The sequence below is a fragment of the Malaclemys terrapin genome, chromosome 22 (genome assembly GCF_027887155.1).
Source record: "Malaclemys terrapin pileata isolate rMalTer1 chromosome 22, rMalTer1.hap1, whole genome shotgun sequence".
NCBI classification, from domain to species: Eukaryota; Metazoa; Chordata; order Testudines; family Emydidae; genus Malaclemys; species Malaclemys terrapin.
Window position 1 is genome coordinate 8,332,458 of NC_071526.1, and position 22,417 is coordinate 8,354,874.

Here is a 22,417-nt window from a genome sequence, read left to right on the forward strand (position 1 = left end):
AGCTTCGGTGGCAAGCTTTCAGTACTTCGATGTGGCTCGGGCACTGGGCTAGGACTCGGGAGACCTGGGTTCTATTCCCGGCTCTGCCCCTGACCTGCAGATTGACTTTGGGCAAGTCACTTCACCTCCCCATGCCTCGGTTTCCCCGTCTGTAAAATGCGGGCAAAGATACTGACCTCCTTTGGTAAAGTGCTTTGAGATCTTCTGATGGCGAGCACTGTATAAGAACTGGGGATTATGGCTATTAGACTTGGCAAAGGGGCTCATCCATGTCTGTCTCTCCTCCTGCAGCCAAGCATGCCGTCAGCGGGAACGCGACGCTCCCGCCGTTCCCAGAGGGAATGCAGATGGCCATTTTCGGTGTGTGGTTTGTTCCCTCTCCCTTCTCTAACTTGGCGGTGGGGCACCGGCTGGGCGAGAGTGCGGGCTGCCCCCTCCTCCTTCCCTCTAGAACTCGGGCCAGAACGGCAGCCGTCCATTGGGACCAGAATGGGCCGTCTGGCGGGGGGAGGATGAACCATTGAGGTTGGAGATGGCGGGGGGGAGGGGGAGAGCTATCAGGCCCCCCGGAGTCTATTCTCCAGCCCAAGAGCTGAAGCTGCCCCCTCTGTCCTGTGGATGGTGTTCCACAGCCTAGATCTCACTACCGATAAGCAATTGCTGAGTCTCAGTCCAGTTCCTCCCTTTCATTCATCACCTCTGGTCAGCCCCTCCACCCACTGTCAACAGCCCCTTCCTGGCGGGCCCCCGTTCACAGTCCTGAAGGCTATTAAGGGCCAAGTGGGTTCCCCACTTTCAGATCAGTGGGAGAATTTGATCTGATCGGAGACTCTGTAGCACCCCGCTGCATTCACCCACCTCCTCTGCAGACCCTGTAGGTGTCTGCCCTGTTAAAAGCCACATGTTGAACTAGGGACCAACCCCGGCCATGATGCCTGGGCGTGGCGTGCTCCTTGAAGTCAATGGCCGTTGCGTATGGGTGGCCTGGAGAGCAGGAAAGGGACCTGCCCCAAAGCAGGTTGTGTCCTGGCAGGGTTGGGCTGAGGACGAACTGCTGCTCCCTGGTTTCAGATTAAGCTCTTTGCATTGAATTCATCTTCTCGATCTCCTGTTCTTTCCAGGCATGGGATGTTTTTGGGGAGCCGAGAAGATGTTCTGGAAGTTGCCGGGCGTCTTCTCCACCCAGGTGGGCTATGCAGGAGGCTTCACCCCAAACCCCACCTACAAAGAAATCTGTACAGGTAACACCTCGCTTCTCTTCTACTTGGGGAACTGGCTTCCTCCATAACACGGGCTGCAGGACTTCCCTGTGCAAACGAGAGCAGATCTTTTAGGAGAACATCCCATCTTGATTTTAAACATGGCCGATGATGGAGAATGACCCTCGGGAAATTGTTCCAGTGGTTAATGACTCTCACTGTTAAAAATGTTACTCCTTATTTCCGGGCTGAATGTGGCTCGCTTCAACCTCCAGCCATTGTGTTGTGTTAGACCTTCCTCTGCGAGATTGAGAAGCCTATTAGCAAATATTTGTTCCCCGGGAAGGTTCTTATAGACTGTGATCAAATCACCCCTTAAACTTCTCTTTCTTACCTAACTAGATTGAGCTCTTTGAGTCTATCGTTATATGGCAGATTTTCCTAATCCTTTAATCATTCTCGTGGCTCTTCTCTGACCCCTCTCCAATGGATCAACAGCCTTCTTGACTTGTGGGCACCAGAACAGGACACCGGATTCCTGCAGCAGTCACACCGGTGCCAAATACAGATGTAAAATAACCTCTCTACTCTTACTTGAGATTTCCCTGTTTATGCATCCACAGATTGCATTAGCCCTGTGGACCACAGCGTCGCACTGGTCATTCATGTTCAGCTGATTATCTACCTCCTACCCCCTTTCCCAAATCACGGGAACCGGCAGAGCTCCCCCAGAGTCGGAGTCCCCCATCATGTTCATAGGGCCTACGATCTGTGTTCCTAGATGGATGCATCTGCATTTAGACTTATTCAAATGCATATTGCGCCCAGCTTACTAAACGATCCGTATCGTTCTGGATTAGTGACCTGTCCTCTTCGTTATTTATCACTCCCCAATTTTTGTGTCAGCTGCAAACTTTCAGTGAGGATTTTATGTTTTCTTCCAGGTCATTGATAAACATGTTAAGTAGTGTAGGGCCAAGAACCGATCCCTGCGGGACCCCACTAGAATCACACCCACTTGATGATGATTCCCCATTTACAGTTGCATTTTGAGATCTATCAGTTAGCCAGCTTTTAATCCATTTAATGTGTGCCATGTTCATTTTATACCATTCTAATTTTTTAATCAAATCGTTGTGTGGTACCAAGTCACGTGCCTTACAGAGGTCTGAAGTATATTACATCAACGCTATTACCTGCATCAACCAAATTTGTAATCCCGTTTAAAAAAATATCAAGTTAGTTTGACAGGACCTATTTTCCATAAACCGACATTGATTGGCATTAATTATATTACCCTTTTTTAATTGTGTTAATCGAGTCCCATATCAGCCGCTCCATTATGTGGCCCAGGATCAAAGTCTGACTGACTGGCCTATAATTCCTGGGTCATCCCATTTAACCTTTTTAAATATTAGCACCACATCAGTTTTCTTCCAGTCTTCTGGAACTTCCCTAGTACTCCAAGACTTATTGATGATCCTACACGTGTCTATACAATGCCATCTGTCTCAGTGCTTTACACACTGTACAGTAACTGCTTCAGCTACTGCTGAACTGCAGCTGCTTCTGGGGTAGAACATGGCTGCTGTTAACAGCGTGCAGCCACGGGATGGCTCAGGATAGGAAGTGTAAAGTGCTGGATTCAGTTGAAATTGCAGTGAGAATTTAGAGCGTTAGAATGGAATTGACCAGTTCAGTTTGGTTGGGACATAGTGGTTTATACCCTGTTGTAGGATTTTTAATAATCATGGCGTGAGTGGAAGGTGCATGTCGGGATTTCTGCTTTGTCTCCTCCAAAAGATGGCAGCACAGTGCCACCTAGTGTGAGGGCATAGACTCCGAAGGAGAGTGCCGTCTAATGAATTGCCAGCCCTGTTTCCTGCAGCACTTGGCTTTCCCTTGGAGATCTGCCATCCGTGTTCGGCTCGGCTCCAAGCCGAGAACTGATGGGCGAGGAGGTAGGCTCCAGAGTGGTAGAACTACAAGTGCAACATTTTAAGTGGTGACGCCAGGCTGTCAGGGATGGCGTGTAGGTGGCAGGAGAAGCAGCCATCCCTTCTGGGCTGCCAGCGCGAGAGTCTCCTCTGAGCCGGTGGATACTGTCTCGCTGACCTGCCAAACGCCCATTTCCCCAAGTGTGACTTGGGTTCAGTGAAGTCCAACGGGGCCAGTTTGTGGCTTTTCGCTCCCCTTCCCCAGAAGCTTATCCAGCCCTAATGCGAAATGCGGCCTCTCGGGGCCCAGCTCTCTCATCGCTTTGGGACAGTGCTGGCCTTCATCTGCTGTGCAGAGGGGTAATAGCTTTGCTCGCCCTTAGTGTCCTGTCTTTTGAAGAGGCGGAGGGATACCTCTTGCGAGAGATGTGCCCTTTTAGGAAGCTCTCAAACGTTCAGCCGGGAGAGGAGGCCGTTGTCCTGTTCTAACACGGCCCTCTGGAAACAGGACCTGGGATGTGGTAAAGCAATAAATGAACATGAAGCCAGGTTGGCCCAGCTAAGCCAGCCATGCAGATCATGGGGGGGGGATGTTCAAGATGGTCTGATGGAGTGACCCAAATAGAAAGGCCTGGGACACAGGAGGTACTTGGGTCTGGAGCTACTGGGGCTTGCTCCGAAGTTTGGGCGTTGGGTCAGAGGATGCTTCCCATTGTAGCCTGAGCTGGGCTGTCTTGGGGAGAGGCGGCCACTCAAGCACCCCCAGCTTGTGTTAATAAGGGCTCGATTATCCGGTTGATGAGACTGTCAGCTGAGGGCTAATGTGAACCCCCTCTAACCACGGAGCCAGGCTCTCCCCGGGCCCAGTCCACGTGGGGCGGAGCCATAGGGGTGGGTCCGGCTGTGACGTTTCCTAAATCCCCAGGGTGATCAGATCCAGGGCCTGGCTCGAAGGAGCGGCACAACAGACATCCCCACCCCCAGGCTGAATCCCATGGTGCCTGCCACATTCTGAGCCGTGGGCCCCCTTCCCCGACAGCACCTTCTGAAGCCCATTGAGCAGTCAGCGGTCACAGGCTGGACCGTGCGATTGAGAAGCCGAGTGTAGGACCTACATCCCAGGCTTGCGGCTGCTCCCTTTGGAATTAGCTGTCCCGTTGGTGACTGTGTGCCCCCAGTGTTTAAGTGAGTTGGAGGCTCGGGGAAATGCCATGGCTCTCTTGTTCTGAGGTCCAGAGATCACTGTGTACAATACCCTGGAAGCAGGTACCCGACGCTGGGCTTTTGAATGAGGCTGACTGGATGAAATCTAAACTCCTTGCACGGGGGGAAGGAGGGAGGAGGTGTTTTTCTGGTGGTCTCCTTTGCAAAATGACTGGAATCTGACCATTCAACTCCGTGTCTTCTTTCCCCTCCCCTGAGCATCACCCACTCAGCAGAAGGGCTAGGAAGTTAGTGCAACCCGCGTGCGACTTCTGGCTCTGCCATGACTCTCCATGTGACCTTTCTCCAGGCCTCAGTTTCCCCATCTGTCAAGTGGGAATGATACTGACCCAGTCTCTGATTTGCTTATGGCTTTCCCCAGCCGTAGGTTGCCTAGCCCCTGTTATCCAGAACCTCCACTAGATTCTAGAGCCACTGTCCAGAGCAGCTGTTAGCATGAAATTGAGGGGGGTTTTGTTAATGAACAGCAAGAGGTGCTGCGGTGTGGTGTGCTAATGGATTAGCCTTCCTAATAAATTCCCCCCCCCCCGCTCGCTTCCCCTTCTCTCTCCAGCCCCGCCCCCTGAAACTCATCAGAAATCTGAACAGACGGTTTCATGTCTTATCTGCAAAAACATTCCGCACACTGGTGCGGAGGATTACCTGTCTGCAAGAAATATTATCCGCGTCTGTCGTCTCAGTTCTGGGTATTAACATAATGCAGTGGGGGAGGGAGCGTCTTATCCCCCCGCACGTAAGGAGCGACTGAAACGACTGCGCAAAGCGGAGGCGGTGTCCCCCCGGGTGCAGGGGCACTGGCGGGAGTTGGGTGGGGCTGGGCAGGTCAGGTGAGCTGGTGTGAGGGCGTGGGTGAACGTGCAGGCTGCTGCTGCTGCCAATCCAGTCCAGGTTGGTGACGGTCAGCAAATCTTTGTTGCCCAGTGACCTTTGGTAGCAGGTAAAATGAGTTTGCTGGGTCTCCGTCCAGTTCCTAGCGGGGTGAAGGCTGAGATCACAAAACCCACCACTGCAAAGGGTGCTGTTGGCTCCCTGAACACCTTGTTGGCAGGTTGAAGGTTCAATAGGTTGAATGATCCAGGGCAGGCGGTGCTGGGGCTTGGGGGACAGTGGCTGGGGTGCTGCAAGGGACCAGCCCCTGCTCTGCCTGCTTTGTGGGGGAGAGAACCTCTGTCTGCAAGGCTGTCAATCCAGCACCTTTCCCCAGCCCCGCAACTCACCCGCTTGTTAATTTCAGCCGAGAGAATATTCCCTTTGGGAAAAGTCCCCCGTCGAAGTGAATAGAACATTAGAATTCTACAAGCTGGATTAAAAAAAGAAACAGCCTGTGGGAAAGATCTCATCTGCCATTAAACTCGGTCGGTTGTAGAGTAATTTCTGCAGCCTCCAAATGACTTCACCCCTGCTAAATCTGTTAGGACTTTCCCCATAAGGGCTTATGTAAGCCAGTGTGTCAGATCTTGTAAAATCTGGTGGGGGCGTTTATGCTCTGCCATCTCTACCCTAGCCCCGGTCTGTGCTGAGCTGGCCACGAGGAAATGGACCGTAGTTACCAGGCGGCTTCCAAGCTCAGGCTTCATCTGTACTGGTAGCCGGAGCTGGGGAAGCGGAAGACAAATCCCCTAGTTTGTTGCCCTTCTCTAGCACTTTCTAGCCAAAGAGCTCCGTGCTCCCCAGCTGCTAAAGGCAGTGAACTTGTGCAGCCGGCCCAGGCCAGATGCATTGTTTACCTGCTAACTGCGCTGCTGGGTGTTGGGACTCCCATCCAGGAAACCGCAGCCTCGCTCGGCCCACTTAGCCTGAGGGCCCGTTGTGCTGTCCCGGTCGGCAGAGAGAGCGGACGCTCCTGTGGGCGGATCGTGACCCTCTCCGGTAGGCGGTGGAGTGATGCGTAGCACTCCTGCCCATGGGGCATTTGCCGTACAGTAACCACCGCGCTCTGTGTCCCCCCCCCCCCCCCATTTCTGCCCCGTTCCAGCAACACCATCCTTGGAGCAGGGAGTAGAATCCAAACATTGCTAATGAACAGGAACGTGGCTGGCTCTGCCGCTGGCCTGGAGCAGCGGAGCAGTGCAACAGGACGTCTCTCCTGCCCAGCCGGTGGGGATGCTGGGCCCTGGTCCAGGGAGAGATGAGGGAAGATTACTTTGGGGTGGGGGGGAGTGGGCAGGAGCCCAACCCACAGGGTCATCAGATAGCTGAGAAGCGTGGGTCAGGATGGTTGTCTTGGGTGGGGAGGTGTCCGCCCTGTAGGGAGAGCTAGTGGCTGATCCCAGAGAGGCAGAAATCTGGAGATTTCCTGAGGAAGGTACGGTCAGATGCAAGGCTCAGAATGATCTTTCTGGAGCAGAACAGCCCTTCTGGAGGGGAGGGAAGTATCGATGTTCTCTCTCCCCACCTACCCCCCCAACACCTCCCCGGCTTTGCAACACTTGGAAACCTCTGCTGCTCGGTGGCCTGTGGTGGGTCCCTAGCTCACCGGCATGGCTCTGCTGTGCATCTCTCCCTGGAGATGCTTTTCCTCTCGCCAGCTGGTTGGCTGAGGCTATCAGACGGCGCTGGCCTCCCTCTGTACATCTCCGTGCTGGGCAAAAGCGACATCTCAACGTAGCCTGACTCCCGGGCTTCCCCCTTCCTTCCAATGCAGCTTGAGCTGGGTCGGGGGCTCGGCCTTGTGAAGTGGGGCCGGGTGAAATGTATCTGCCAGGCAGCCTAGGGGCTGCATTGCTTTTAAAAGCCGTTTGCAGAGGTGAGGCCATTGCTTGGCACTAAGGACACGGCTGTGGCTTACCAGGCTACAGGAGTTTGATGGAGTGCTAGCATCCCTGGCCACTGCACCATGGACCGGGCAAGTCATGCAGCTGGGAGGTACGGAACAAAAAGCCATAGTGAAGTGCAGGGCCCCTTGGAGTCAGGAGGCCTGGCTTCTGCGTCTGACTCTGCCACCGATTGGCCGAGTCGCTTTAGCGAAGTCACGCCACCTTTCTGCGCCTCAGTTTCCCCCTTTGCAGTGCGGGAGTACGAGTCAGTCAGCTTTGTGATGCCTGCTCCAGATCCCAGGATGCAAAGAGCTATAAATGGTGGACGCTTCCGGCTGCTGGGTGGCGAAGGAAAGCGAGCGCAGTGGGAATGGGGAGATCCTGTTTATAAACGATTTGAGAGACGGCTGAGCGCTCCTTGTGGCTTTAACTGCCAACACTAGCGCCAGCCCGGCTGCGTCGGAAACACCGCAACATCTCTGCTGCTGCCTTAGCCGGGCTTTTCCCCCTCTGGTGTAGCAAAAGGGGGGAGTTGTTGCCTGGAGAGCAGAGCTATCGGCTTCAATCACCTCGGTAGATCCCAGAACTGGTTGACGGCAGCCGTTGACGCCATCCGGCATAACCATACCGGGGGTTGGGCAGGGGCCGGAAGTTCCATTTCACAGAGATTTTGAGACTTGGGCTTAGTTCTGAATCTGAGCAAAAACTAGAAAAGTTGAAGAAAAAAATTGTTTGGACAAAATCAAAGCATTTTGTTTCCATTTTAAGGGGTTTAGTTTTGTATTGTGTATATTACATAACAAAATATGTGACCTTCTGGTTTATATTGTACTAGCCCCATTGTGCAAGGAGCTGTACAAACAGTTCCTGAAGCGCTTACAATCTGAATAGGCAAGACAGACAAAGGGCAGAAGGGGAATCAGTGGCGCGCACAGAGGTGATTTGCCAATGGTCAGTGGTGGAGAACCCAGGGCGTCTGAGTCCCAGTTCAGTGCCCCACCCTGGAGACCAGCAGTTCTCAGCTGGGAGGTCTGCGGCCCCCTGGGGGTCCTGTGCAGGTTTCAGGGGATCACCAAACTAAATCAGAGAGCAGGGCTAGCATTAGACTCGCTCGGGGCCAGGACAGAAAGCTGAAGCCCAAGCCCTGCCACCCGGGGCTGAAGCCAAAGCCTGAGAATTGTGGGGTCCCCTGTGGCATGGGGGTCCTGGGAAACTGCCCTGCTTGCAACCCCCCAAGGCCGGCCTTGGCTTTTATATGCAGAAAACCAGCTGTTGTGGCCCCAGGCGGGTCGTGGAGTTTTTCTAGCATGTTGGGGAGGCCTCAGAAAGACACAGGTTGAGACCCCCTGCTGGAGCCCCACGCTGCCTGCCCTTTAGATCTGGACCCTACGAACTGATCTAAAGCAGACTCTCTGTCTTATGGAGCCTATGACACACACCTGGAGAGTGCTGCCTCCATGCCATCTGGGGCAGACTCGCTAGCCACAACAGAAGCGAGAAAGTGAAGTCCCTTTTCTGGGCGCAGCCAACGGTTGGTCTCTCTGCTGCAGGGCGGTGGGGTTTGCACAGCCAGGGCTGTGCCCCTTGGTGGGGGCTTACACCGGATAATAGGTCCTAGCAGCCAGCGGCGGCTGCCCGTCCCCGCCCCGGCTGCTGGCACAGCTCGCTGGGCTGTTTGTGTAGCTTCCCTGGGCTCCCCACGCACCCCTTCCTTCCCCAATTTCTATGCTGGTCCCCACCCCCCTTGAGGTTGCTGATGCTAAAAAGACCAGTGTCATCTCCCAGCCCCTCAGGGAGCGGGAAGCATCCGTAGCAATAGCAATCTTTAACTATCCACACCCTTAACTACTGAGTGTCCCAAGCACAGTCCCCACCAAGGAGAGGGTGCAGTCTAGTGGTTAGAGGAGGAGAGACCAAGATTCAGGCCTCTTGGCAGGGCTGGGAAGGGAGCATGGCCCAGTGGTTGGAGGAGAGGAAGCTGGCTTCTGTTCCTGTCTGGGAGGGGAAGGGGGTGCTCTTGCTGGTAGAGCAGGGGGATTGGGAGTCAGGACTCCTGGGTTCCCGTCACTGCTCGGGAGGACAGTGTGGTTTAGAGGTTAGAGGAGGAGACTGGGTGTTGGGACACTGTGATCTGCGACGATTCTGGCTCCGCCACTGACTTGGGGTGCGACCTTGGGCGAGTCACTCCCCTGCTCGGTGCCTCAGTTTCTCTGTCTGTGAAATGGGACAGATGCCTACCTGCCTCGGGTGCTGGAAGGTAGGCCCCATGCCTGTGATGAAAGGTGCTATAGAAGGGCGAAATGGACTCATGGAATGGCTGCTGTGATGTAGCCGGTGGTGGTGCCATTAATTGGGGGGTTGGCGGGAAGGGTTTCTCTCACAGCAGCCATCCAGCGATTCCATTTCACCCTTCTAGAGCTGTTGTCTGCAGACTTGAGGGTGTGTCCCCTCCCCCACACCGTACCGCCATCCTAACATCTCTGGCCCTGCGCTCCCCTCCCTTTGGCCCTGTCTTGTGATTGCTGGGCGCCAGGGCCTGACAGTCCAGCGAGGTGCAGTCTCCCACCCAGCTCCCTCTGGCCCCCCTGCCATTCCAGGCCTGTCCCTCCCCCCCCCCCAGGCCACCTTCTGCTCCAGCATTAGCCCCCTCCTGGGCAGTGAGCATGGGTGACACCACGTCACGTGATGGGCTCTAGGCATAGAATTGCCGGACTTCTCACCTGAGCCAGAATTGGCGTGGGGTGTGAAAGGCACAGCTCACCGCCGCCGAGCAGCGTCCCCTCTTGAGCAAGGGGCGCTTGAGCGCTGGGTAGGAGCTGAAGCCAGACGAAGACGGACCGGAAAGAAGGCGCACGTGTCCAGCCGTGAGGGCAATTGACCATTGGTTTCCCGAGGGCTGTGGTGGATTTGGATTCTCCGTCACTGGCCATTTTAGAATCAAGGTGGGATGTTTGTCTAAAAGATCTGCTCGGGGGATTATTTTAGGGGCGCTCTCTGGCATGCGTTGTATGGGAGCTCTGACTAGTTGATCCCAGTGGTCCCCTGTTGGCCATGGAGCCTATGAATCGTGGTTCAAATTGCTTTAAAACCCAAAGCTTGGGGACCACAGAACAGGCCGTCGCTCAGCATCTCGGGCTAATTTATCACGGGCGAGCGTCCTCCTGCAGACGGATTCCTGTGGCCGGGGGCAGAGCCGCTGCTGAGCAGAGGGGGCCGTTTAACCTTTCTCCTCTCCCCGCAGGTCTGACCGGACACGCGGAAGTGGTCAGGGTTGTGTACGACCCACAGAAGACCAGCTACGAGGCCCTTCTCAAAGCCTTCTGGGAGAACCATGACCCCACCCAAGGTAAGGCTAGGGGACTCTGTGTCCGTAGGGTCAGCAAGTGGTGCCAGAGGCAGCCGCTGTAACCACCTGTGTAGACTCGGGTTTTTGGCTGCAGCTCCTTTCCCCCCAACCCCCCCGTTGTCAGCAGAGATGGAACCTGAGCCATCTTCATCCCCCATACCACCGGCCTGGATCTCTGCAGTGCTCTTGGGGCTTCGATCCTGCCCCTAGGGGGCGACAGGAGCTTAAACCCATGTGACTCTTGTCCGCATTGGGTGGTTGGGGATGAGAGAGACGTTCTCTGCTCACGATGGGTGTTGCCTGCTTCCACGGGCAGGGAAGACAGAGATGTGTGTAATCACAATCAGGACAGCCCGACACCAGGCCTGGCCAGTGACGTGCTGCCTGGAGAACTAGCCCCGTTGTGCCAGGTGCTGCGCACACACCTAGTGAGAGAGTATCTTTATCCCTGTTTTGCAGATAGGGGAAACTGAGGCACAGAAGGATTCAATGCCTTGCCCAAGATCTCATACGGGAGTCTGGGTCAGGGCTGGGGATTGAACCCAGATCTCCTAAGTCCTAGTCCAGTATCTTACCCACAAGCCCTGACTCTCCATCCATGGGCTGCATTGGAAGGGAAGGACTCTCTGGGACCCACAGCCATTGCTTGGGGCGGGGTGGGTCTGTCTGTGGGCCCCCAGGCAAAGCTGGGTGGTTCCCTCCCGCTTTGAGATCCAGCGCTACTTAAGCCAGAAGGGATCGTCACGACCATCTAATCTGACCGCTAGAAGTCACCGTGTCTTGGGGGGGCCGGGGGCACACACTGAGGAGGGATGCCGCATGGACCAGGTGCTGCTATTAATCCCTCTTCTGACCAGGCCTTCCACATCTTTCTATTGTAATCACGTGGTCTCATTCCACTGTCCACAGCAGTTCCAGCTCCACCCCCCCCCCCCAAAAGGGTTCTCTGTCTCTTTAAATGTCTCCAGCCCCAGGATAGCTCTGCGGCACTGATGGGGATGCTACAGCTGACAAGGGGCCTCGGGAAGCCGGCGGGGGGAGGGGCTCAGCTGCGCAGAGGTGGGGGTATTAAATAAAGAGGAGGCGGGGAGGAAGGACTGTTTGAAATCCCCCTCACGTCGGCGGCAGGGAGGGAAGGGGGAGAGGCCAGGCTGGGGCCCTGTTGTACCGAAGCGTAATTTTAATGAGGAGATTAGCAGTCTCTGCGTGTCGCTGGCCGGCTTCTAATTGCGTGTTTGTGTTTTAACGGGCAACGTGTGCCCGTGCCGCGGCCGGGCAGTAGTGGGGAGGGGGCGCGGCCGGTGCCACCTACAGGCCCCGAGGGAGGCCAGTGGTTTGTGTTCTGAGAGGGCCCGGTCCAGAGCTTGCAATCCACAGGAGAAAGGGTGGGAGAAATGGAGGCCATGGGGGGTATGGGACTTGCCCACAGTTTTACCCCGCACAAGACCCTCTAACTCCTGATGTAAATGGCCCAGGCTTGGCTCTGCCACCTTGGTAGCAGGCTGGCTCCTGACCAGGCCCGGCTCCAGGCACCAGCGCAGCAAGCAGATGCTTGGGGCGGCCAAGGGAAAGGGGCGGCACGTCCGGCTCTTCGGCGGTGGGTCCCTCGGTCCCTCTCGGAGGGAAGGAGCCGCCGCCGAATTGCCGCCGAAGAATAAAGCGGCAGTGGTCGAGCCTTTTTTTCCTCTTTTTGCCATTTGGGGCAGCAAAAATGCTGGCGCCGGCCCTGCTCTTGACCATAGGCCCCCCGGCCCACCGAACTCTTAACAGGCCTGGCACAGAGGGCAGTCCTGTGCCCTCTCGTGCCTTTCCCCCCGCCCCCCAGTCTGGGAGCCTCCTGGGGCTGAGGCCATGGGGGGGGGGGTCGCTTTCCCCCCATCGAGCCAGCTCCGTGCTGAGCCATCCCTGCTGGGCGCCCAAGTTACCCACACAGGTCCCCGTGTCCCCCCAGAGTTGGGAGGCGCCGAGCAGTTGCTCCCATGGGGTCCCCAGGTCTGGGTCCTGCTGTAGGGCAAGCGTGGGGCCTCTGGCCCCAAACAGCTTCTTTGGCCTCTGCACTCTCTTTGCCTGGCTCCTTGGCTAGCTCACGGTATTTCCCATATGGTTTTGTATGGCCACCCCTTCCTGCTGGCTGCAGGCCCAGTGCCCTCTGTACAGACTGCTGCCCTTGGAATAGCGCCTCGCAGCTCAGCACGCGTCCCCTGTATTCAGCCACTCACTCTGTGGCGTTGGGCCCTGAAGCCGTTGGGGTGGAGTGGGAGAGGAGATTGAGTAACCCTCTGAAGGAACACTCAGACCCCGGGCTGGATTTACAAGCCCTTGGACAAGATGCACTTGGCCTCAAAGGGCTGCAGGGGAAGGGGTGTGAATGGTCACGCATCTAGCCTGAAGGTAGGGTGACCCAGACAGCAAGTGTGAAAAATCGCGATGGGGGTGGGGGGCAATAGGCGCCTATATAAGACAAAGCCCCAAATATCGTGACTGTCCCTATAAAATCAGGACATCTGGTCACCCCAAGCCTGATGCAGCCCCTCCTGGCCAATGTCCCCATTCGCTATAGTATTGCTCATCCGCGGCACTAAGTGCACCTGCCTCAGTTTCACAGATGGGGAAACTGAGGCACAGAGGGGTGCAGTTTCTTGCCCAAGGACATGCATGGTAGAGCTGGGAATTGTGCCATCCCAATGCTTGGACTCTCCCAGCACCACCATCTCTGAGGTGCTCCCTAGGCCATCACCCCTGGCTCTCGCCTCTGCTGCCCCTTGCCTGCAGCCTCTGCGGGGAGCGCCTGCCGTGCGACCAAAGTCCTCCCCGAAAGAGAGAGGCGAAGAGGGCTGAGTAGCCCTGGGCAGGCTCCTCCTAAACACCCCCTTTCCATGTCCTGTGGGGACCAATTGGATCTTTATTCCCCCCCCCCCCCCCCCCCACACACACACACACCATAGATGAACTGGACTTTCCTTGTTTAACCAGATCACCCCCAGCCATGCTGTGGAGACAGGATATTGACACACCAGCACTGGGAGAGTTTAATACCCATCCGTGGCTCCGAACGTCCCTCTTAGCGTGTGATGTCGGGAGCCTTGCAGCTACCACCAGCCTGACCGTCTGCCCCTCCTGCTCACCCCATGCTCTGACTCCCTTCTCCATGCAACTCTCATCTCTCTCTGGGGCAGCTGGACTAGTGGGGGCGGGGAACAGCTCCACTGTCCGATCTCCCTCCACCCTGTGCTGCCTGGTAACAGAGCCTGAGCATGGCATGATGCTGCCTTCCCTAGGCCCCTCCTGGCAGCTTGAGGGTCCCGACGGCCAGTCCAGCCCCTCCTCCCTGGAGCATCTGGCTGAGAGGATGCCCATGGGGCCTCCAATCCCTCCTCTGCCCCAATAACTCCTAGTCCCCCTCCAGTGCGGCCCGTTACTGCACCCAGCGCCATTCCCAGTGAGTGGCAAACCTGAACACCGTAATTTATGCAGATTAATAACCGGCAGCAGCCACTGGGCTGACAAGGAGCTCAGAGAGTGCCTTAGATTTGTGTACAGCTGTGATTAACAGCCCATCCTGTGATGGGAATAGTAATTGGAGTGGCTGTGGGAGGGGGGTTTGTGGTCAGCCATGCCACTGATTTGACTTCCTGGCCTGGGCTGAGTTCTCCCTTTTGGAGTTCCTGGTCACTAGAAGGATTGGGTGGGGGCCGCATTGAGTCCAGTGGAGCTCTGCCGGTTCCTGCCGGTTGGGCGTCTGGCCCCACCGACTCCGGGGGAGCTCGGCCAGTTCCCTGGGATAATGCTATTTCCCCTCTTCTGAAGTGGGTTATGGCAGGATTCTCCGAGCACCTGGGGCCCCTCCCAGTACTGGAGGTGGGGGGCAGCGGAGCTGATGGCTGATACTCTGCTGGGACCTGGGAGGAAGAAGAGAATGAGGAGGGCTGAGACAGAGAATCCATCTCGGGGCGAGAGAGGCTAGGGGCTGGATTGGGAGGAAAAGCTCCTGGTGGCCCTGGGTCCTGTTTAGCCTGACTCTGTCCCCCTTTCGCTAGCGCTGTGAGGGGTGCAGCCCATTCGGGGCGAGGGGTGAGGGAAAGGGAGGTTCAGAGCATGGTAAGACTGGCTTGTGTGTCCCCTTCCCCTGCAAAGAGGCAGGGCCTAGTGGGACTGAGAGCCGGGAACTCCCTGCTTCCAATCCTACCTCATCTATCATCACCTTCAGGGAAGCCGCTTCCCCTCCCTGTGCCTCAGTCTCCCCCAGCTCACAGGGACCCTGCTGACCTACCCAGTGGTCAATTAAGCACTCAAACGGTGCCCCGCCCACCTCTCCATTCGGTCTCCTGATTGGCTCTTCAGTTGATGAGATGGGACAGGCTATGAGGGTAGACCAATGGCTGGTCTATTTGGCCATGCCCTTCAGGTTAAGGATGCAGGGGGGACTCTGCCCACGTCCCTTTTCTGTGGATAGGAGGCAGCTGGCAGGGGGTGCCAGTTTAGCACCACTCAACAGTGCTCTAGTCACTTACGCTAACCTCTGCTGCTGCATCTCTGGAGGAGCGTTCACGCAAGGCGCAGTGGTTAAGGTACTGGACTGGGACTCAGGGGATCGGGGTTTAATTCCTAGCTCTGGCACAGATTTCCCTTGGGCAAGTCAAATCTCTTTGGACCTCAGCTGCCCATCTGTAAATTGGGGATAATCCTTCTTTTGTCTTGTCTAGTTGCAAGCTCTTTGGGGCAGGGACTGTCTCGTTAAGTGTCTGTACAGCGCCTAGCATAGCTGGGTCCCTGATCTCGGTGCTGTCGTAATAATGGACGCGCCTATCGACGACTGAGACAGTGTCATGGTTTGTTTGAATGGTGGAGCAGAAGGCTGCTATTGAAAACCAGCAGCCCGCCCTGAGTCAAAGGAATCAGACAGGTTGTGCTAGCAGGGATGGGGTTAGCCCTTGAGTTCAGTGTGAATGCTCTTTTTGGGGGGTGAAGGTTAAACTTGGGCGCCTCTCTTTGGCGATCCTGGTGTGCCGTCTCACGGGGCACCCTCTGTCCCCTAACGTGCGGCTGGCTGTCTTTCAGGCATGCAGCAAGAGGAGGATGTGGGCACACAGTATCGTTCGGTCATCCACACGTTCGGAGCCCAGCAGAGGGATGCTGCCCTGAAGTCGAAGGCGATATATCAACAGGCAGGTTTGGAGCAGGGGCTGTTCCTCTGGGATGGGGCGGGGCGAACCAGGCTGCTTAGCGTCTCTTACGCGTTCTCTCGTCCCTCGATGAGCGACGGCTGGGAGCTGCTCTCAGCATTCCACTCACCTGCAGGTGTAAGGGGATGCTCTTCTCACGGACTTACTGTCCCCAAAGATCTCCAGCTCTCAGTAAGGCAGGGAGCCAGTGTGGGAAATCAGTGGGGGGGAGGGGGTTTCCATCCAAACTCTGACCTTGATCCCAAACTCTGCTCAGCATCCCAGAGTATCCAGGTATTTCTGCTAAAATGGGCGGTGAAATAGTGAACCATGTTGCCATGTATATCACCATCAGTAGGCTCCAGAGTTAACACAATGTGACTAGGGAGCTGTTCGCGTCTCTCAGCGGCTGCTTCAGACTGCTTGCCAAAGGGCTGGAAAAGCTTTGTTTGCAGCTGTCAGGCCTAGAAATGTCACTTGTTAAAGCCCTGGGAGCGCCCGCTCTGCAGAACCCGTCTGGAGTGGCGTTGCTGTAGTGTGCTGGCTGTATCGACCGTCTGCGCTGGGTCTGGGGCCGCTGCTCTAGTGCCGAAGGAGGCTTCTCGAGCCAGGGCTGCTTTGGACCTTGCTCTGTGGGTGCAACGAATGCCGGGAGTCTCCCTTGGTGGGGGGATGGGGGAGCTGTTCCCTTTGCTTCTGCTGTGTCAGTGCATTCCCAGCTGCTCCCCCTCCCTGCTGTGGGTAGGCTGTGCCCTCTGAGCTGTGTCCTGTGGTGGGGAGGGAGGGGAGGCAAGGCCTAGTTAGTTAATTACCCCGGCAAGGCCCTTCCTGCCTTTCTGATGAGGAAGGGGGCTGGGGGAAAAACCAGTTTCCTTGGCAACCTGCCGCCACGGCAACTGGCAGCTGGGGCTGGGAGGGGGCCATGGTCATTGACTGAGACAGGTGCAGCATCCCCTGAAAATGATTCACTGCCTTAAGCGGTTTGCCCCCAGCCGCCGTTGCAGGGACAATTAAAGGCGACCTGTTTAAATCCTCACGTGCCGGGCAGACGCGGCGTGCGCGTGTGTGTGTGTGTGGGGGGGGGGAGCATGATGGATCGCGGGCAAGGCTGGTGGAGTGAGTCTCTAGTGGGCTGCACAGCCGTGGGCTAGTCAGTTGCAAGATCAAGGGGCTGTGTTTGCAACAGCGGCCCCTGCGATCTCTGCTGGGCGCTGAGCTGTGCCGCAGACTCTTGTGGGTTGAGCAGATCCTGCGGCGGCAGGGCACCTGGCCGGGAGCCAGGGGAGACAAGTTCTAGACCTGGATGTGCCATGGACCTCCTGTGGGATTGTGGGCCAGGCCTTGTCTGAACTAGCATCTTAGCCACGGGCACAAACTTACGGGCACAAACTTGCAGCTCTCCTCGGACTGATGCTGGGGCAAGCCACACTGGTACAGATGTACAGCTGCATCTATGAGAATCCTAGGGGCCTACACCGGTGTAGCTACGCGGGGGCCTAAATCTAAGCATAGACTAGGCTGAAGTCACTGCTTCTTTGTGCCTCAGTTTCCCGGTCTCTAACGGGGGGGAGGGGTGATCCCTACCCACTCATTAAAGTGGGTCGGGCTCCACTGATGGAAAGAGCAAAACGAGGGATTTTACCCCCTCTCCAGACAGTGAGCCTTAGCCCTGCTCTACCATATTACATCTCCCCGGGGCGGGCTCATCCGTCCAAGCAAAGGTGATCTGGGGTTTCCCATTCACACGCAGCAGTACGGGTGACAAAAAAACGAGCCGTTCCCATCTCCCTGCCCCTCTGGGAGTGAGTGCGCACCGCATGCGCCCCTCCCCCACCCCGTGAGCCGTCTGACTGCTTCATCCAGGTCAGGACGTGGGCTGACTCCGGCGGGTGTTAGCAGCCCCCCGTCCCCTGTTCTATTGTACAGCCGAGTCCTGGCTCTTCTCTAGAACAGGGACACGCCGGGGAATCGCCTAGGAGAATTGTCCGTCAGTCCCTTAATGGTTAAGCCACATAGACACCTGCCATAAAATAGATCCATGTAGGACCCGATTCTCAGAGGTGCAGAGCGCCAGGAACTCAGGGGGCTGCTCGGCGGAGCATCAGCGCTCATGAAAATCCAACCCATGCAGTTATGGGCTTCCTGAGTGGTGATGGGCTGAATTCTGCTGTTTCCACGGTGACGGCGGGCCCGGCTCTGAGTCGCCGCGCTGGCACGGATCCAGCGTCCCTCCATCTCCAGGGGGTTACGGTGGATTTCCAGAAGCGTGACGGAGATCAGAATCCAGCCACGTCTCGGGGATCCCCGGTGACATGTAACGAGGCTCTGTGCCAACAGTTCTGCTTCCCGCAGCCTATTAGCCATGCAAAGATATTCCCCGGCAGGGGGGGAAATATTCCATCGCCCCATTCCCGAGGCTCGGCCTGGGCCTGGACTCAGTGACAGCAACAACTTTGCATTTATTAATGGGACTAAGGGAGCTGAGCAGTGTGGTTGGCAGGTGCCTCCTGGGATTCTGGCTCCATCGCTCTCTCCTCTCCTCGCCCAGATTCCACCTTCAGTGTGAGGAGAAGAGCACCCAGCGTAGCACTGGCCATCTCTCCCGGGACAGCCCTGGGGCATCTTCCTCAGCTGCCGTGGTGACAGCCGTGCTGCCGATGGCCTTCCCCGCTCCTGGGTTCTGTTCGTGGCTCTGTGACCTGGGGCAAGTCACAGCCCCGCTCCGTGCCTCAGTTTCCCCAGCTGTAAAATGGGGGTAATGCCCCTGACCACCTCTGTCATTCTCCTCTCAGCTCTGTGGATGAAAAGCGCTAGATAAGAGCTTACCTGGCCTCTTAGCCGGCCACTAAACTCAGCCCCCCTCCCTGTCCTGCATTTCCTCCGCAAAAAATCCCCAAAGCCCCCACCTAGGCAGAGAAGAGCTGGGGCCTGACCTGATCCGGGCAGGAAAGGGACACGGATCCCATGGCCATGTGCTGCTCTAGAGGCCAGGGCTGAGGCATGAGGCTGAGGGACCTTGCCCCTGTTCCGGCGCTAGAGGCTGTGGCTCTCCAGGGCCCGCATCTCATCTCTGCGTGGGCTGCCACCAGCAGGGGGTTTGAATCCCCCTCCCTTCATTTGCAGTGGCCTGTAGCTTGGGGCTGCTGCTTGCTGGGTTGCCACCACGGCTCCTCCCCCAACTTCAGGCCCTGCTGGGTTCCAGTTAATTAACTGGGCCTCCTTATCGGCTCCCACACCCGGCGTCCCCCCTCCTGCATGTGAATTAACTCTGCCCGCCGATAAGCTGCCTTGTTCTGGGCCCCGGAGAAATGCAAGTCTCCCCCCTCTCCCCCCATCCCCTGGAAAGTCTCCAGTGCCACCGACTCCTTTAATGCAATTAACGATGCGCCCCACATCAAAGAGCTGGCTGACTGGCGAGCGTTGATGGGAGCCACGAGGGGCTTTCCCCCAACTGGAGACAAACCCCTCCTCTTCTCCAGTATCCTCCTCCTAGTAGATACCTGCGCCCTGACATAAAACCCCCTTCTCAGCACCTCCGCCCATCACGGCTTGGCTCAGCGGGTGATTGACAGCGGCCCTGGCAAGCGGCGTTCCTCCTTTTCTTGGAGCAGCCAGTTCTGCCCTTTCAGAGGTAGCTGTGTCCAGGGGCTAGAATTCAGGGCTGAGCGGCTGGAGATCTGGGTTCTAGTCTGTCTCTGCCATAAACTGACTCCGGGGCATCCCTGCCTCAGTTTCCCCTCATCTGCTAAATGGGGATAATGGCCTTTGCAAATAGCCGATAGGAATGGGTGCCCTATTGTACCAGGTCCTGTAGGGACATAGTTCGGTCTGGACCCTGCCCCAGAGGGCTTGCACTCTGAGAATATGTCTACATGCACAGTAAGCCCGAGCGTGCGTGGAGGGGCCTGACTGAAGTGTCCACACTGCATTGGAAACCTGGGTTTACAAGGGCTGACCCTGGTGCTCTCGGTCGTGCTAACACGTCCGTGCTGCGCAGACCTCGTGACTCAGGTCTGCGGCTTGCCGTGTCCACACTGCAAAATGACAGGGCTTAGGCCGGAGTCAAGAGTAGGATTTGGGCTCTGATCCACCCCCTAGCAGGGTCCTACGACCTGGGTCCTGAGTGCTTGCTGAGCCAAGTCAGACACAGCTCACAGGCTTCCCCGCTGGTCCAGTCCGGGAGCTTGGGGCAGAGGCTGGAAGTGGGGCTTGGGCTCAAACTGGGTAGACGTAGCCTGTGGAGACAAGCAACATAGGAAAGTTCAGGGGGAGCAGAGCTGCACCTAGATGTATCCATGCTCTATAAGAGGATTTGCACAGTAAACACTAACAGAGGTCCTCAGGTTACACTCCTGGCCCCTCCCGCCTTCTGCTGCTTTGATTTGACTAATTCTCTTCCGATTTTGGTATGTTTTCGCTGCAGCAGAACAGACTCCCCAGCCCTCTGGCAGGAAGGCAGTGTGATCTAGTGGGTAGAGCGGCTAAGACTTCTGAGCACTAGCCAGGGAGTTTGACCAGAGCACAGATGCTGAGAATTGGGACTCCTGGGTCTTATTCCTGGCTCTGTCGCTGCCTGACCTTGGGCAAGTCAGTTTCCCGCTCTGTAAAATGAAACGAACAATCCTTAGCTCCAACCCAGGGGTGGCTCAGAGGTTGCCCTAATGTGGGCTAGAGAGAGAGAGAGAGAGTGCTTGAGAGACCTGTTAGTAAAGGCCTTTGAAGTCCTTGGATGAAGGGGGTGATCAAGGACCAAGTCATTCAGCATGAAGAGCTGCACAGCTGGGACTGGTGGCGCTTGTGGGGTTACTGGCTCCATGGAAGCCAGCTGGAATACTGGGGATCTAATATGGAAACACTCCCCTATGGATGTAGGACACGCTTCTCCCTTAACGGAAGAATGGTGGTTCTCAAGATCTTTTTTTTCCCCTTCACCCCTTGCCCCACATAAGCCTTTGTTGGAGAACTGAGCTCTGCCCAGTAAGTGTGGGGGCACTCGGGTTCTTAGCGCAGGGCTTGAACCAAAGACCTCAGGATCTAAAAACATGAGTCGTTCCTGCCTTCGCTAGGGGCTAGGCCCCTTGGGTCAGAAGAGCAGCTGCAGTAGGAGACCCATAAATATCTTAGGTGGGCCAGCCACTAGAGGGAGACCGAGCCCAACATTCGTGTACGGTGGATTACTAGAGGCTGATGGTATTGCATGTAAGCTGTGAAATACCCACTCACCCACCATCATGCGGGGGGGGGGGGCAGAAATTGCTAAGCATAGCGAGAGTCCAGTCACAGCCTTGGGAGCCCCTGCCCATGGTCACCAAAGGGCAGGCGCTGGAGGAGAAGCCGTATCCCCAGGTAGTGATGTGGAGGGGCAGCTCTGAAGTGCGCATTCACCCCTGCAGTCGCGGTAAGGGACCTGCCTCCGTGCATCTGTCTAACTCTGAGGCCAGACCCCTGTCCTGGCCCTCTCCCAGAGAGCCCAATGCACAGAGTCGTGCCTGTGGCTTAGCCAGCGGACCGTGTTGAGGGCTAGGATTTCAGGGGGCGTATCCCAGGGGCCTTAGCGCCTCGGCACCTGGGGCCGCTGTAAGAATTAGTTTGTGATGTGATGTGATGTGCGAGAACTTGTCTGTCCTTCCCCGGGCGGGTGCAGACGCATTTTCAGCCTCCCTCATTTCAGCAGCGGCATTTCCAGCCTGGCGGGCTCCTCGCTTCTGTCCGTTCCACGCCGCAGGTCTGCTGGCTGAGCGGCTCCCGCTGGTGGGGGCCTGGCTGGTGCGTCGGAGCAGGCGTTCGGCGGGACGCTGTCTGAGACGCAGAGGGGTTCGTTCACGGCAGGCTGGAGAGGGGCGCCCCAGGGACGCCCTCCCTCGCCTCGTCTGGGCGGCTCTCTGCTCAGCACACCTGGTGTTTTGCAGAGCGTGCGTGGAGGGGCCTGGCTTGGTCTGAGCTCAGACCCTGCAGAGGGGGGTTAGTGGTGGGGGTGAACTGCTCCCTTCTCACCCCACAGCCTGCCCTGCCCTTCCCCCTCTTCCCTTCCCTGCTGGGATCCCATGAGCCCAGCCCCCCCCCCCCCCCCCCCCACACACACACACTCTGGGGTGACGGATCTGCACCAGGGGCTTTGCTCACATAATGCCTCTGTTTGGGGGTGTTAGCCGGGTAGCCGCCAAGCCAGGCTTAGAACCCGTTAGGGAAATGGGTATCTTACAGCCCCCTTGTGGCCAGTCTGGTGTACTGCCACCCCTGCACAGTTCCCATTGGTATCCAGTGTGGGCCTAGCAGGGCTGGAGGAGACCCTCAGAAACACGGTTCTTGTCCATTGGCTCGGCGATGACAGTGGCTGCCTAAGGAAAGGGGGTGGCAGGTGCAGCCCAAGTCCTACATTTCTTCTCTGGCAGCCTGGGTGGTGCTCATCGGCTCCGGTTCTGTTATTCTGACACATGTTCATGGTGGGCCCATCGCTGAGGTGTCTGGGCTGGACGGGCAGGGAAGGTGCTGTGGGAGCTCTAGGTGGGTAGGGTTTGTGTTGGCTGAAGCGGTAGTTTGACACGAACGCCTCAGGTCTCCCAGTGAGGCTAGCAGTTGCTGGCAGGTCTCTTCCTAGCCCACTCCTTCAAGTTCCTGCTCCTATTTTTAAGGTGGCTTCCTTTTGGGGGACTTGCCTAGCGGTCAGAACAGGGGACTGGGAGTCAGGACTCCTGGGTTCTATTCCCAGGCCTTCAGCTGACTCGTCCAAGGCCATATACCAGTGTAAACCAGGGTTCACACCTGCTGCCTGCCTCCCGGGGTGCTGCAGGGC

The 22,417-nt window shown here is 56.8% G+C and overlaps 1 protein-coding gene across 1 annotated transcript in view; it reads left to right on the plus strand.

Annotated features, from left to right (window-relative positions):
* Positions 1-22,417, plus strand: part of LOC128827894 (mitochondrial peptide methionine sulfoxide reductase-like) — a 41,938-nt gene that overhangs the window by 16,856 nt on the left and 2,665 nt on the right. The window contains exons 2-5 of the mRNA XM_054012109.1: positions 292-360; positions 1,122-1,241; positions 10,358-10,462; positions 15,521-15,627. Coding sequence (XP_053868084.1) covers positions 292-360; positions 1,122-1,241; positions 10,358-10,462; positions 15,521-15,627 — 401 coding nt within the window. The remainder of the gene's footprint in view (positions 1-291; positions 361-1,121; positions 1,242-10,357; positions 10,463-15,520; positions 15,628-22,417) is intronic.